The sequence below is a fragment of the Sorex araneus genome, chromosome 6 (assembly GCF_027595985.1).
Source record: "Sorex araneus isolate mSorAra2 chromosome 6, mSorAra2.pri, whole genome shotgun sequence".
NCBI lineage: Eukaryota > Metazoa > Chordata > Mammalia > Eulipotyphla > Soricidae > Sorex > Sorex araneus.
Window position 1 is genome coordinate 32,083,694 of NC_073307.1, and position 17,020 is coordinate 32,100,713.

Consider the following 17,020-nt stretch of genomic DNA (forward strand, 5'->3'; position numbering starts at 1 on the left):
GCTTTGCACATGGTTGGCCCAGGTTCCATTCCCAGAACCCCACATTCCAAAAAAAAACAAAAAACACAAAAAAGGAATTTGGCCCTATATTTTAAGAAAAGGAATTGTCAGGGTTCACCCCACACATCCAAGAGGTGCTCTAAGCCACAAGTTCCACTAGAAAGTTGGTATTCGTAACACACTTCATCATTGTACTAATTATGATAAGGTCTCTGCCACTGAAAGCTTCCAATATCCTCTTCCTCTGAGTCACTATTTACCAAAATCTTTCACAATTTGACCTGTCTCATAGATAAAAGGAATTGAACTAATCAAGAAATACACGTGGTCTGAGATTTGATAGCTGTGCATTTCTTATCGTAAGTTATTTAATTGGCATGGTGATCCGTATCTCTTCTCTCTTATAAGTTGGTTTGCGTCATTTTGCTCATAAGGGCCTTGTGTGTCCTAGGACTGTGGTAGTCACACCTGCAATACTCTGTGTGGTCCTCAGTGATGTTTCCTGATGCACTTGGGAACTGTTCCATGGTTGAGAGACTTTCTTTTTTTTTTTAACCATGTAGGAATGTGGGGATACAATGTGAGAAGAAGGCTCCAGAAATGAAAATGAAGAAAGTAGAAGAAATAAAGGAGAATGACAGAGGGATTTAGAAGAAAATTGAAATTAAAATAATTGATAAAAATTCCAGTAATGATATGCATGCAGAAGTTAAAGGGAAAAGTATACTGCTATGCCTGAAAAAGTAAAAATGCTGATGGTAGGAGAAACTGATAGATATGTGATAAGTTGAAGGCATCAAAAGAATTGTAGAATCTAGATATTAGGTACATAGGAATTTGCTATAACATTATTAAAACTTTTTATTGCTTTTCATTATAAAGTATTGGGAGGAAGAACTAAAGATTTCACTTTCCCTACTTTGCCCCACCTTCATATTAGATGGTATTGGTTCTAAAATCATGTCACAGCTCATATGCAGATGAGTCCATATTTTGAACTTTTCTTCAGAGTAAGCACTGATGGTGATTAGACAAAAACAAACAATTTTCCACTACCCAACTGCTGCCACGTTCCAGACTGCTTTCTGGACACTCTGGCCGAGCCTCACTCATGAACGAACTCCCACGGAACTCAGATAATGTGGAACTTTGTGACCTTAGACTCTGGACTCAATGGGACCCAGAGACAGAGATCCTCTGCATGCTATCCCCCAAACACATTATAAGACATTTCCTACCCAATTTCCATAATTACCACACTATATTTGATGGAGTTCAGACAGTAGGCAACAAATGATCACTGTCATTGTCATCCTGTTGCTCATCGATTTGTTCTAGCGGGCACCAGTAACGTCTCTCATTGTGAGACTTATTGTTACTGTTTTTGGCATATCGAATATACCACAGGTAGCTTGCCAGGCTCTGCCGTGTGGGTGTGATACTCTCGGTAGCTTGCCAGGCTCTCTGAGAGGGATGGAGCAATCAAACACAGGTCGGCCGCGTGAAAGGTGAACGTCCTACTGCTGTGCTATTGCTCCAACCCCAACAAATCATAGAGAGTAATATATATATATATATATATATAGAGAGAGAGAGAGAGAGAGTAATAAGTTGGTTTGTGTCATAATATATATGTAATACATATAATATATATTATGTATAATATATTACATATATGTGTAATATATAATACATATATGTAATATATATAATACACAGACAGATATATATATATGTGTGTGTATATATATATATTTATACACTTACCTCTTGGAGAGCCCAGCAAGCTACCGGGAGTATCCCACCCACAAAGGCAGAGCCTGGCAAGCTACCCGTGGTGTATTTGTTATGCCAAAAACAGTAATGATGGGTCTCATTCCTCTGACCCTGAAAGATCCTCCAATTTTTGGGAAAGATGAGTTAGGAGAGGCTGCTAAAATCTCAGGGCCAGGAGGAATAGAGACCTTACTGGTTCCCACTCGAGGAAATCAACAAGGAGTGGGATGACAGTGATAGTGACAGGTAAAAACTGATGGCTGAGCACTAGGAGCAGGCATGGTGTCACTAAGAAAGAGATGTATCAAGCTGAGTTTGTTTTTGGCAGGGTGTCTTGATGGGTGCAGGATGCAGGATGTCTTGATGGGTGCAGGATGCAGGATGTCTTGATGGGTGCAGGATGCAGGATGTCTTGATGGGTGCAGGATGGGTATAGAGTGCAGGAACTCAGTGGAAAGACGGTTCCTCATTACTAGTCCAAAATGTGTGCTTTTCAGTTTAAAAAATTCTAAAAAATATTCTTTAAATTTGTTTAAGTTTCCAAACTACAGTTTTCTTTTGCTCTTCCTTTATTAATTGAAAATTATGCCTCTTATTATATGCTTTGCATATTTGTCATATGATCTGAGAATGAAACTGAGGACATTTTGTTCAGAAAAGACAGTATACTGGGGAGGCATGATAGTTAACTTCAGTTATCTAAGGGACTATTCAAGAGGAGAGGAAGTTGAGCCAAACAGTATTGTTCTAGAGATAGTATTTGGAACAATGGGTAGAAAACACGAGGAGGCCGATTTTGGCACGGCATGAGCAAGCATCCTCCAACAGTTAGAGCTGCATTCATAACAAGATAGGATGGGTCCTGGCAAAAACCTCCTGCTCTGGGAATGATCAAGCAGGGACTAGATGAACATCTGCAGGCAGGCCCATGGTAACCTCTGGGGCCTGGGTCAAGAAGTAATTGCAAGTCTGGCTTACTGCCAGTTCTGCCCTGTTCTGGCTTCCTCCTGTCCCAGAGGAGCGCAGCTCATCTATGAATGAACCCCCTTAGCCCTCACAGTTGCTAATTTGGGTATAGTTGTCAGGGATACTGTGGAATTATTCTGGTATCTGTGAGATGTTAAATAGGAAGACATTTGGATATTAAGAATAATAAGGATTTCAAAAGTATAACCTTTTTTTAATTAAGCTATAAAGCAAATGGAAGGGAAATTTTAAATTCAAAATCAAGGATCTAAATTGGTTGCTTAAGATTTCTGTTGGGGGCACAGCGAACTTGGGTTCAATTCACAGCCCGACAGGAGTGATCCCTGAGTCAGAGCCAGGAGTAAACCTTGAGCACTTCCCAGTGTGTCCCAAGGCCGCCCCCCCCTCAAATCCTATTAGGACCTTTGGTTAATAAGACAAATTTTTAAATAGTTTAACATCTTTGGCTTACCCCCCACCTATTTATATTTTAGCTAAAACTGCTTCATGCTATTAATTCATAGTTCTAACCAAGCCCTTTGGGCATTTATAAAACTTCAATTTGCTAACGTGTTTTATATTAGTCATAGACATCAAATGATTTCAGCAACAGTAATATTTTCCTTTGCCTTTCTGGCATTCTCTAGCCAGGCAACACAAGTGTTGTACTTGACTCTAATGGAGCCTGTTATGATCTCCTTGGTAACTAGGAACTCCCCAGTGATTACTAAACGTATAGGAAGACTTTTAGCTTGGAGGTAAATTCCTATTACCTTGCTCTTTTCCTCTTTTTCCTACAAGAGAGAAAGACAGAGGAAATCGTGTATTTGTGCAATGTTTTGAAAAGGAAATATCATCTATATCCACATCATTGAATGACTTGCTTTGTACCAAGGCGATGGAAATTAGAAATAATCAGGGAACTATTTATAGAAGAACTTCGACATGAAATTGCCAGACACTGCCTAAAATTGCTCTGTGTTTCCACAAATTTTGAATTGTGGTCTCAAAATTATAAGGCTAGATTTTTGTCAATTATTGATTAAAAGATATTGGGTCAGGTACATAATATCTCCAAGAACTTGTTACAATTTTCTAGAGCTTTTGAGGATTAAATAATATTAAATATAGATTCAACAGTACCTAAGGTTGCATTTGAAATCTAGTGGATGATTTTCTGGTTTTGTGATTATTCCTTGAAATATATCAGGGAAATTCAGTTGCCCTCTGAAACACGGAAGTGTCTTTTGTAGCCAGGGATCCAACCCAGTTCTTCACACATGCAAGGTAAGTACCCTGTCAATGAATTGTAACTCCAGGCCTCCTTCCCCCAAGTATATTTTTTAGTGCTTTTTTTGGGGGAGGGTGGGGGTTGGGGCCACAAAACCAAAAAAGATGTAGACAGTACTAGGGTTTACTTCTGGATCGGTGCTCAGGGATTACTCCTGGTGGTGATTGGGAGACGATATGAGTGGGGTTTGGGATTAAACCTGAACTGGCCATATGTAAGGCCATATGCATATGCCCTCCCTCTGTACAGTCTCTCCAGCTTTCAAGTATTTTTTTAAAGATCTCTTTATTGCTTCTTATAGAAAATAAAATTTGTACTTAATTCAGTGCCAGACTTTGTCCCCCCCTTCCCCTTCCCCTCTCTCCTCCCCGTCCCCGTTCTTTTCTTCCTCTTTCTCCATCTCCTACTGCATTTTCCAGTTTTCTGCATGGCTGTACAACTATCCTCCTCGCTTTGTATTAATAGATAAAATTTAATGTTCTGAAAACAATTATGCTAATAATTTTGATTCAATTTTCTGCCAGAGCTGGCCGAATGCCTAAGCAAGGTAGGTGGCTACCAACATGAAATAAAGTGAGAACTCTAAGGCCCTTCCTCTTATTCCCTGTGGCATGTCTTGTTCATGCCAGAACACAGCTTCTTCCAACTTGTACTGAAAACTAACCTGTTCTGCCCATCTTCATTCACTTAGCATACGTAATAAATACAAATTTTGCTTCCTGACAGCTGCTGCTAAAAATGCTCATTGCCAAAGGCAATAGAATTTGGTTTGCATATAGGAATAGAGGCGGGTTTTGCCTTTTATTTCTAACAACCCATCATTAATAATGAAACTAATAGATGACTGTTACATCTATTAATAATGAAACTAATAGATGACTGTTACAAGAACAATGTAACAATAACAGTAACAATAATGGGTCTCATTCCCCTGACCCTGAAAGTGCCTCCAATGCAGCACCGTTCAGAAGGATGAGTAAAGAGAGGCTTCTAAAATCTCAGGGCTAGGACAAATGAAGACATTACTGAGACTGCTCAAGAAAATCGACGATCAACAGGATGATGATGATGATGATGATGGATAGATGATAGTTGCTTTTAGATACAACTTAACCATTGCAGTCATATGGGTCCCCTTCTCCTCTTTGATAATATTCCCCATCTATTAAAGAGGAATATTTTCAAAGCCCAAGGATGGCATGTTAGTTCGAGGTTTGTTCCTTGCTAGTCCAGAGGCCTTTGATTTGTGAAAATTTACTCTAGTTTGCACAACTTGGCTACATAATCCTTGACTTGACCCACACTTCCAGCCACCACTGCTCATAGGTGAAACCTAATTATCAAGTATAGTAGCATCTCTGTTTTGTAATTGATAAATTTGTAAGTTTGAAGAAATGTAATCATGGTTTCTCAGTAAGAAGTGGCATAGATTTGAACCAAGGACTTTTGACACCAGACACTGATTTTTCTTTTCAATGTTAACATGACACTTCCCCAATCAATAATTCCATTAATGAGTTATTAACCTATAAGATAGCCTTTGATAGTAAGATGCAGATGACTCATATATATATATATAAAGGCAATATATCAGACTTAGTTATAAGAGTAGCATTAAATGTGCTAGTGAGACGTGTATAGTTTAGGGTTTGTGATAACTCTGGAAAACCTAGAAAATAAAGGTAAGGTTTGATGTGCCCTGATAAGGACTGTCCATTTCAGGGATTGTTCTGTGCCCTTCCAGTGTCTTTTACCAGAGAATCCTGAACCGATCCTGACAATTGTTACCATTCTTTACTCTTCATACAGAGAATAGAAGACCCTGCCTCTGACCATTCTATATAGCACATATTGAAAAATATGTCAAAACCCTGAACAAATGGCTTGAGGCTCTTCGTGTTCCTGGAGCGAGCAGATGCCACTGAGCTACACTAGCACATGACAGGGACGAATGGAGACATTACTGGTGCCCACTCAAGCAAATCGAAGATCAACGGGATGACAAGTGATACAAGTAATTGAAATAATAATTGAAATATTAATATTGTGCTATTAGAAATATAGTAAACATTAAGGAAATAAGCTGTACAAACTAAAGCCTTCACATAGGTTTAGCATATCTATTTAAAGAAACTCATTCCTCAGATTAAGGGCTCCTGCTTACTCTACTCCCATATTTTTGTCATTGCTATTGTCTTTGTTGTGTGTATGTGTATGTTTGTGTTTGTGTGTAGCCCTGCCTCATGATTCCCACCTAGTAAAGATTAAGCAAACAGTCAAGATCTGCAAGAAAGAACAATCCTACAATGCAATAAATTTTTCTCTTATAGGACAGAACAAAATAGAGTGTCCAATAAGTCTTTAAAAACTAAAAAGTAACTAGTGCCTTCCAAAGCCAAATTTATATTTTGCTCTCATTCTCAAATAATAGCTTGAGACACAGAGTGGACATTATCACATATAAGACAGCTTTCCAGTCCAATTCTCCCCAGGAACAGATTGCTCAAAGAGCCAAAGCCGGATGTGAAGCAATTTAAGCTTCCCAGCCCCACCTCTACTGGTTTTTGTGTCATTGGAAAACAGATATAAGTGAAGTGGGTTGAGAGAATAAAAACAGGATAATATAAATTTGGTGAAAAAAACATTCCCTTATCTGCCTTGTAAAGGTCCTGCTGACTGCCTCTAAAGTGGTCTTGAAATAACAAAGAACCTTCCTTCACCCTCACAGTGACTTTATAACTGAGCAAATAGCTTCTTTCCCTACTCTGTTTAGAACTTGACCAAGGTTGCCTGTTGAGAGGAAAGCAATTGCTATTGGCCATTTATGACTTTCCTTGAACAGTAAAGCAAAGGCATGTTTTTGAGGTCTGGAAGAATGGAAATCCTGAAACAACAAGAGGTTAAAATCAACTTAAAGAGTTTCCTGGTTTAGTAAAGAGAATCTGTTCAAGTTAGTCTTCCTAATAAATAAATACCTTCTCAGACACTACATCTGCCCAAAGGTGATAGATAATACAAGGGATATAGGCTTATCCATAAGAAATAACCTTTAAAAAAAGTTCACTGTATCACTGTCATCCCGTTGCTCATTGATTTGCTCGAGCAGGCACCAGTCATGTCTCCATTGTGAGACTTGTTACTGTTTTTGGCATATCCAATATGCCACGGGGAGCTTGCCAGGCTCTGCCGTGTGGGCGAGATACTCTCAGTAGTTTGCTGGGCTCTCCAAGAGGGGTGGAGGAATCAAACCAGTTGGCTGTGTGCAAGGCAAATGCTCTACCCACTATGCTAAAAGTTATAAAAGAAAAAAAGTTGACAAGGAACTCTGAGTAGAGAAAAGAAAAATCAGCATAGGAAGAGGAATTGCTAGTATAGAGTACAGAGAAATTGGAGAAAGCAACAAAGTAGGAAGTTTCTTGTGATAAGTGTTCTTTTCCGATGAAATGTTTTCAAAACTGCTGACTTAATGTAGTGTTGAAGCAAATTCATAGAGGATATTCATAGATTTATAATAGAAGAAAATAAATCTGATTTTATGTAAAATTATACAAAAGAAGATGCATGTGGATATTTAATGAATTGCTGAGTGGGAAGGTGTGAGTTAATATTGTTACTTCTATCATTATTTTAGGATATTTATTTTATTATATGTAGAACTTCTTGGCAGTAAATATTGACAATGAAATATCAGACAAAGCACTTGACAATAAAATGTTCACATATAAGATGCAGTTAAATAAATAATTTGCCATTTTAAAATTTTTTTCTATTGTTTCAATCTGGTATATGTCTGGAAGCAAAAGTAGTATGAAAGAGCAAGAATTTCAAAGTTCAGCTTTACCTTAATTGGGTACAGGGTATGGGGTGTGGGGATATCTGATCTAGCTTCAAAGCAGTGTTTGAATTTTGTTTTGGCTGGGACATATTGGGAAATCACTGGAAATTAAAGCAGAAACTGGGCTTCTAACTCTAGATGTGCTTTGCCTTCTTTTACTTTATCACTTTCAAGGGAGGATCCATATGGAATTTACATTAATTGGCATCTATAAATTCAAGTGATATACTAAGTTGATAAGATAGATGATTAAGACGTTACAACTAGAATCCTACTGAGTCATAGAACCAAGGACATGTAGTATTATATTCTGAGATCAAGCACTCTTACTTATCTAGATAGCATTTACAGTTCCATTATTACTCCTCTGTAAAAAATCTTTTTTTTTTTGGGGGGGTCACACTCGGCAATGCACAGGGGTTACTTCTGATCATGTGCTCAGGAATCATTCCTGGTGGTGCTCGGGGGACAATATGGGATGCTGGGAATCGAACCCAGGTCGGCTGCGTGCAAAGTAAATGTCCTACCCTCTGTACTACCTCTCCAGATCCTGTAAAAATTCTTTTTATAATTTTCTTCATAATTCTCAGCTGCCCACTATAACAAAAAGGAAAAATAAAAAGGTCTACAGGACAGCAAATGCCACTGAAACTGAGTCCTAATCAGAAGAAGCAAGTTTCTGCAGAGACTATGGTTACAAAGCCAAGAAGGCAGCTAATATTTAAACAAAATTACAAGGACAGGTTTGACAATTCTAGATATAATTAATGATCTAGGTATCATTTACTCAAGATTTGCAAGGCAAGATCAGTTTAAGGCTTTTATAGCAAAAGTATTTTGTAGTCCCCTCTCCAATTCTGTTCCTATTTAATGAGGATGGATGTGTGATAAATGACATTATATATAGTATTGTGACCTTGTAGTTTGTGTCCATTTAATGACAAGAAAACTTCTTTTTTTAATTTTTAAAATTTTATTGAATCACCGTGAGATAGTTACAAGCTTTCGTATTTGGGTTACAATGTCACAATGATCAAACACCCATCCCATCACCAGTGCACATTCCCCACCACCATTATCCCAGGTATACCCCCCCCTTCCACCCTCCCCCTGCCTCTAAGGCAGACAATATTCCCCATAATTTCTCTCTACTTTTGGGCATTATAGCTTGCAACACAGACACTGAGAGGTCATCATGTTTGGTCCATTATCTACTTTCGGCATGCGTCTCCCATCCCAACTGGTTCCTCCAGCCATCATTTTCTAGTGATCCCTTCTCTATTCCATCTGCCTTCTCCCCTCCGCTCACGAAGCAGTCTTCCAGCTATGGGGCAATCCCCCTGGCCCTATGACAAGAAAATTTCTTATATAGCAACAAGAGGACTCCTTGCTTTTCTTATCTAAAACTGCAGTCTGACAGCCATCAAGTTAGCCTATTCAGTTTTCCTACAGCTCCTATTTTTGGCCACTAGAAAAACTTATACCATGATTTTTTAAAGATGGTGGAAGATAGCAGAGGTTAGTCGTATCTGAAGGTAGTTTAGAATTTAGGGGAGTGGTCTGAACATTAATTAGTATCTGCAAAATAAGTCCAGTTTTATCCCTCATTTTAAACCTGTTAGACTGTGGTTTGTTTCTTGTTTTCTGGTGGTTTACTCCTGACTCTGTTCTCAGGTCTTACTCCTGACAGGCTCTGGAAACCATATATTGTGCTTGGGATCAAACCTAGGTCTGTCATATGCAAGGCAAGTGCCCTCACTGCTGTACTATTGCTCCAGTCACTGTAGCTTTTTTTTCTGGGGGGGTCACACCCAGCGATTCACAGGGGTCACTCCTGGCTCTGTACTCAGGAATTACTCTGGTGGTGCTCAGGGGACCATATGGGATGCTGGGAATCGAACCAAGGTTGGCCACGTGCCAGGCAAACGCCCTACCCGATGTGTTATCACTCCAGCCCCCAGCCACTGTAGCTTTAATTTTAAAAAATTATGGTCAATTTATAGAAGCTGCCTTGTGCATGTTGCTATGCTACATTTTATAGATAGAGAAACTAGATTATTTGGAATATATGTGTGCACATATATATAGTTCTTTTCTTTTGTAATTACTAATTTGACATGGTAAAATAAGCTTACAAAAGTGAACTGATTACATGTTTTAGGGTTACAATGTTACCTGCACCCTATCTACTACCACAGTTTCTCATCTTTTAATTTCAGAATCTGATTTGTATGTGAATTTGGTAAGATGCATGCCACCTGGGGTTGAAAAGTTATAATCCAATAGGAGGTATTTGATGCTTGTGAATAGCATGCAAAGAGTTGGAGAGGGAGGGAAAGGTGTGGTGATGATGTCAACTTTTGCTATGTATAGATATTAGCAAGTTTCATATTGCATATTTTAACAAGTATAGACAAATGTCCTTGCTATAAAACAAGTCATCAAATGCAAGTTGTTCTTATTTATATTGGACTACAGGAAGGTCTGTCTCTTTTATTTCACTCTAAGATGTTTTTATCTAACTCATTAAGAAATCTAGCACATGAATCTGAGCTCTAAAACAGCAATCTTTAATTAGAGTTTAGTTCTAGTTGGTAGACCTCTTAAGCCTGTTCTCATTAAAATATTCTCAAATCTGAGATATGCAAGGATAGTCAGTAGGGAGGGAAACGTGAATTGTTTTAAAAAGCTACTTATCTCATTTCTCATAAGTGACTTGCTGGTATTACGGCTTCCCAGAATGAAATCTTATAGCGATTATAAGATTTAGATATAATTGGATGAGCTAATCATGAGGAACAGGTAAAAATGTCCCAACATAGACAAAAAGTTAGTTGCCTGATTTGGTCTAGATCCAGAAAGCCAGAAGACTTGCATTTAATCAGTTTTCCTTAGGACTTGAACTTGCAACTCTCCTTTGTAATAATGAGAACAACAGTGGCCTGACAGAGAATTAACCAGATCTGGAAATGTCAGATCCTTAGAAACATGCTCTTGGGATACTCTGGACTGAATCTGATTACCCCTAGATAAAATAAGACTGGCCTACATTCGATTAATTTTATATGAAACAAAGGAGTCAGGAGATGAACAAAAAATGAAAAATTTTTTGTCTGTCTAAAAGAAAAAAGAATTGAGTAATATGTTCTTTAATTTCTCAAATGTTGTGTATCAAAATTAAAACTGACTTTTACGTGTTCAACCTATGATTTTATAATGCCTTATCTAAATTGACAGTTACTGAGTCACCTCATGTAAGTGAAATCATATATATTTTTGGTGATTGTCTTATTTCATTTAGCACATGATCCATAAGATTAATTTATATTATAGTATAAATTCTTTATTTTAGATATCGGAAATATTCCATTGCACATATAAATCATATTATTTGTTCATTTGTTTACTGATAAACGCGTGGGTTATTTACACCTATTGGCTATTGTGCAGAAGCTATTTCTTGAAATAGCAATCACACTAGTGCAATAATTAATAATACTTGACTTTTCTAAATGAACTGAAACTTTTCTTTTATAAAAGTTTCATTTTTATTTTCTAAAATATGCTTACCCTATGTTTTCATTGTTAACCAAATATATTAGTTCCAAAGTGGGAAGACATCCTAAAAAGTATATGGAGACCTGGACAATCACTGCCACAAGGTGGTGACCCAATTGCTAAAACTAGTAACTTGAAAGAATATTTCACTGAAGAAAAACACCGTGGCTGGTGCAAAAATTTACATTTTTTAGAAGTAGGGATTTTGCTTGTGTGGGCACCAGTAACATCTCCATTGTGAAATTGTTGTTACTGTTTTTGGCATATCGAATACGCCATGGGTAGCTTGCCAGGCTCTGCTGTGCGGGCAGGATACTCTCAGTAGTTTTCCAGGGCTCTCCAAGAGGGACAAAGGAACCCAGGTCGGCCGTGTGCAAGGCAAAAACCCTACCCACTGTGCTATCACTCCAGTCCAAGAGAACAACGGGATGACAGTGCTATGCAGAGAGAGATGTTAAGAGGATAAATTCTACACTATCAACCTTTTCATAAGGGCCATATGGGGGGGCCACTCCAGTGATGATTGGTCTTGTGATGAGGGGGCCAGTGAGGTCTTCAGAGATATCTGGGATTTGCTCTACAGCATTCATTGGCCGTGTGGTGTTGGGGATCAAACCTAGTGCATATCAGGTACTCTTACCACATGAGCTATCTCCTTCAACACGTTCATTGTTGTTCTGTTTTGGGGGGCCATACTCTGTGGTGCTTAAGGTCCATTGCTGGCTCAGAGTGTGGGGATTGTTCTTGGTAAGAGCTTGGGGGATCATGTGGTTCCAGGAACTCAACATTAGCCTCTGTGTGCAAAGCATGTGCCCTAACCTGTTGAGCCTAAACAAGAATTGTCTAAATAGCATCAAAGCACTGAATGGGATAGCAACAGAAAAAGTCAATAGATCGATGTACTATGATCAATTCCTGTTACAGTTGATGCTGCCTTCATTTGAGAAAACACTGGATTCTTCTCCCCCAAGACTGAGTCTGAGTCCCCTCAGAACTGCAGCCCACTGATCTCTACTGTCTTTGACAATAAAACAAGGATAATTAGACATATCTCATGCTGAAAGGGGGGGGAGTGAAAATGTGAGTAAACACAAAAGAATGACAGAAGAACCGTGAATAAATCAGTCTGACTGGAATAACTGGAAAGGAGAATGTGGAGAAAGCACATACTGTAGGCATCAACATATGCAGAACATCCGGAACACAAAATACTAGTTATTGACATCAGAATTTAGAGAGGGACCCATTAAAGTAGTAAGCAAATATAATTTCAACTGTTAGGTTTGTAATGGTTGTAAAATGGTTTTAATTTATTATTATAAATACTGCAGCTTTCAATATCTCTAGACACACCTAGAATTCATTTCTCAGAACACACGGTACTCCGGCACTCCAGTTGGTAAACTGTGAGATTGAGCAAATAGATATATGGACTAAGCACAAACCATTTAACTTAGCTGGAAGCTTTGTGATAAATATTAACAGAAAGGATCTAATTAAGTGGGGTAGTTTAAATATACAAGAACAAAATATATAGTAGTTATATGAGATGATGGGTGAGGATTAGATCAAAAAATCAGATAAGAGTGGTGCAGAGGGGCTGAAGTGATAGCACAGTGGGTAGGGCATTTGCCTTGCACATGGCCGACCTGGGTTCGATTCCCAGCATCCCATATGGTCCCCTAGCACTGCCAGGAGTAATTCCTAAGTGTAGAGCCAGGAGTAACCCCTGTTGCATCACTGGGTGTGACCTGAAAAGCAAAAGAAAAAAAAGTGGTGCAGAGTAGATGCATCTGTATGTGTTGTTGGTAGGAAGATGAAGAATTCTCTCCAATAATGCTTCTAGGATAACTTTTAGCTCTAAGTGATAGTGATTTTAGTATTAAAGCATTTACTATCCCAATCCCTGGTTAGGGTTCTTCACTGGGTAATGGAGGCTTTCTACAGCTCCTGCTACCCCAGTCCTTGCTGCTTGGAAAACGAGAACTTGCTTTTTTGCCATCCTAAGGGATTCTACATCCCTGTTCTGTGCATCAACAATTCATATTTGGGGAATGTGGCTATCTTCTTTTACCCTGATTGAAAGGGGAACTTGGAAAATAATCTTGCCTGCTTCCTTTATCTGGTTGGCTGTGCTTTTCTGAAGACCTGCATGATAAAGATTTTTCTCAATGTAGCTGAGGAGATTGGGATTCTAAGTGGCTAAAAAATTTCCCCACGGTTTTTATTCCATCCCCTGGAGCAACTGTGTGGGATTTAGAAGCCCAATGGAAGGAAATTCATCTTTGTGTATTAGTCATTGGAATAATTCTTACAGATTTTTTTGTAAAGTTCTTATTGTTCTAAGGGAGAATTGGGGGGGGGGAGAGTTTTCCAAATGGTGTTCAGGGGGCTATAGGAACATCTCACTGACTCTTGGCTACCTTGGCCACTAGCTCAGTTATAGTGCCACAATGGTGTTTACTTGGGCCCTGCAGTGCTGGGGATCACCAAGGCCACCCTGGCAATACTCAAAGGGCCTCCAGTGCTATGCCTGATGATACTTGGTGACTTCTAAAGCTACACCAAAGATGGTTGAGAGGTTATGTGGTGCCAGGGATCACACCAGTGTCCTCTGCTTATAAAGCTTTAACCTCTAGGGAGATTTTCTCTTACTGTTGGTCTCTCTTTCTCTCAATCTCTCTGTGTCTCTGTGTTTCTGACTCTGACTCTGTCTCTTCTCTCTCTCTCTCTCTCTCTCTCTCTCTCTCTCTTGGCTTACAATACTATTAATCATGGTTTCTCATGAACATTTCAACACTACACCAATCACCAGTGTACCCACCTCCCTCCCTGAAAGACCCCAGTCCCCGTCCCTCCTCCCTTAACTCAATGATGTGGTTACCTCACAGTGAATCTTTAAGTCTGACACAGGAGGGAAATAATTCTGTATCTGTCCCTTTTATTCTGACTTCCCTCAGCATGACATCTTTTAGTTCTATTCAGGTTGCTATAAATTGCATGAGTTTGGTCTTTCTTAAAGCTGCATAGTATTCCAAAATTATATACCACAATTTTTTTATTCCATTCATCTGTAGTTGGGTATTTGGATTGCTTACATAACTTGGCTATTGTCCTATGAAGATAGGTGTGCATATATTTTTCCAAATTAATGTTTTTTTGTTTGGGTGATAGATGCCAACAAGTAGGATTGCTGGGTCATGTGGGAGTTCTATTCTATTTATTTTGAGAAATCTCTAGACTGCTTTTCCTAGAGATTGAACCAGATAACATTCCCACCAACATTGGATGAGGACTCCTTTATCACCACAACCCTACCAACACTGGCTATTTCTGGATTTTTTTTTCCGGTATGTGTCATTCTTTACAAGTATTAGGTGGTTATCTCAGAATTGTTTCGTTTGCACCAGTCTAGAAGTGACGGTGTGCACTTTTTCACATGTCTGTTGGTAATCCCTATGTCTTTGTTGGGTTAATGTCTCTGTTCATCTACTTGGTCCTTTTATGCATTATAGTCACTGTTTTTTTTTAAGTTTTTATTTTATTGAATCACCATAAAAAAAAATACAAAGCTTCAGGTTTAAGTCTCAGTCACATAATGATTGAACCCCCATCCCTTCACCAGTGCACATGCCCCACCACCAGAAACCCCAAAATACCCCCCTCCCACCCAGCCCCCACCTAAGTAGCTGATCATCTTCACTTTATTCTCTCTATACTTTGAATACATTCAATATTTTAATAGAGAACTCACTATTATTGTTTGGAATTTTCCCCAACAATCAGGCCTGCTGAAAAGGCATCATTTAATAATTTCTTTTCATTGCTGAGAATGAAGACTCTATAAACTCGCACGGCCGCAACAGCAGCTGCGCAGTCTTAGATTTCTGATATTTTAGCTCAGTTCACAGTCCCAATGCATTGCTGTAAGAAGCCACTCTGGGTGCCAAAATGGGAAAAACCGTACCTCTGGCTTAAGAGTCTTAGAAGGTGGCTCTCGCCACATGGATATTGCTGCCACCGCCATTTTCCATGCAGAAAAACAGGGTGGAGAGGAAAAATCCATCCCCGGGCAGCGTGGAGTTTTAGCCCAGCTCACAGTCCCATGCATTGATGTAAGAAGCTGCTCTGGGTGCCAAAATGGGTTAGAAGACCTCTGAAATCAAAGTCTTTAGGAGCAGAGGGTCTGTCTAGTCACTGGATTTTTTTTTGTGAAAATCTAGGATTCTTTCCAGAGTCAAGGTTCTGAGCATAACTATAGCTGGATTTGGTGTCCTCCCAACAGACTTTCTTGTTCCTGGCATAATATGTGCTATGTTCTTGGTGGCTATACATCTCGAAAGATAAATATGATCATGAAACTACATGCCAGTTCTATGGCAGGTTTAAGTAGTAGCACTGATCCCAAACTATAATCCAAAAGGCCTTTATTTTACAACCAGACATAAACTGTTGCTTCATAGTCATTTGGCACAGATTATCGGAAAATGTAAATAAGCTCCCTTTATTTCTTTGGTTATTACTTATTTTCCATGTCCTTATTGAGTAATTCCATAAATCTTGCTAACTATGATCATTTCAAGCGATCTTATTCTGACTCTAGATTTTAATGATTTAAATTAGAATAAACTGAGTTTGTCTTGAGATATTCATCATAAGGAATTTCTCCTAGCCTAAAATATTCTGAGTTGTCAGTTTGGATTCAATCTACTTAACAAAACAGGCTTTAAGAGAACATTTTACTGAGAAGTTGAAGGTTTGTGTCTTCTCACTATATCTTGTATCTCTCCACCTTTTCCTTAATCCAAATCAGGTGTAAATTACTCATTTGGGAACATTTTTATTTTGATAATCTATGGAGCTAAGAGGTTGCATCTCTTATAATGATATAAGCAAACTCTTGGTAGTAGGTAGAAAAAGGTTCTCTCAGGGGTTCTGAAACCAAAACCACATCCCAGGAAAGGTAGTTATTTCTATACTGTAGGACTTTTCAGGTCAATGATCTTCTAGAAATTCTCTAAAACAGAGGAAGATCAGGGCTGACTGAATCTCTTTTGACTGCCTACAGTCAGAAGAGGCCTCTGTTCATGAGCCAGATGCACTCAGTATCCTAGTCTCAGGTGTGGCTAGGCTGAAATGCCACGGAGGTGAACTGTAAGTGGATATTCCAGCTATTACGCTTGGCAATCACAGAGCACTGTTTTGGGTTTCTGCTTGTACAGTCTTAAAATTTCTCATACATTTATTGTGGGGAACTTGACTGTACAAAGTACCCGGTTGGTGCCACCCTGATGAGCTTTGTGTGAAAATGGCATCTTTAGTCTCTTAATCACTGCATCCGGATCTTCTCAAATACAGTCAACACATAAGTCTCAATGAACATTGCCTGGAGACAAATTATGTTTCACATTTCCTGAGTAGCCAATTCCAGATCTGCTGGCTCTGGATAGCTTGTTCACTTGAACCCTTAATGGACCCTTTTTTTAGGAACACAAACCACATTGTACAGAAGAAACAAATTCATGGCATCCAACCAAAGTGAACAAGATTTGTTTATTGAAGCACCTACCCATTGCTATTTGGATCCCAATACT

General features: G+C 38.8%; 1 protein-coding gene across 1 annotated transcript in view; it reads right to left on the bottom strand.

The window, feature by feature from the left end:
• CCDC192 (coiled-coil domain containing 192) overlaps window positions 1-17,020 on the bottom strand; it is a 134,904-nt gene that overhangs the window by 77,635 nt on the left and 40,249 nt on the right. The window contains 2 exon segments of the mRNA XM_055142038.1: window positions 3,372-3,536; window positions 6,798-6,917. Coding sequence (XP_054998013.1) covers window positions 3,372-3,536; window positions 6,798-6,917 — 285 coding nt within the window.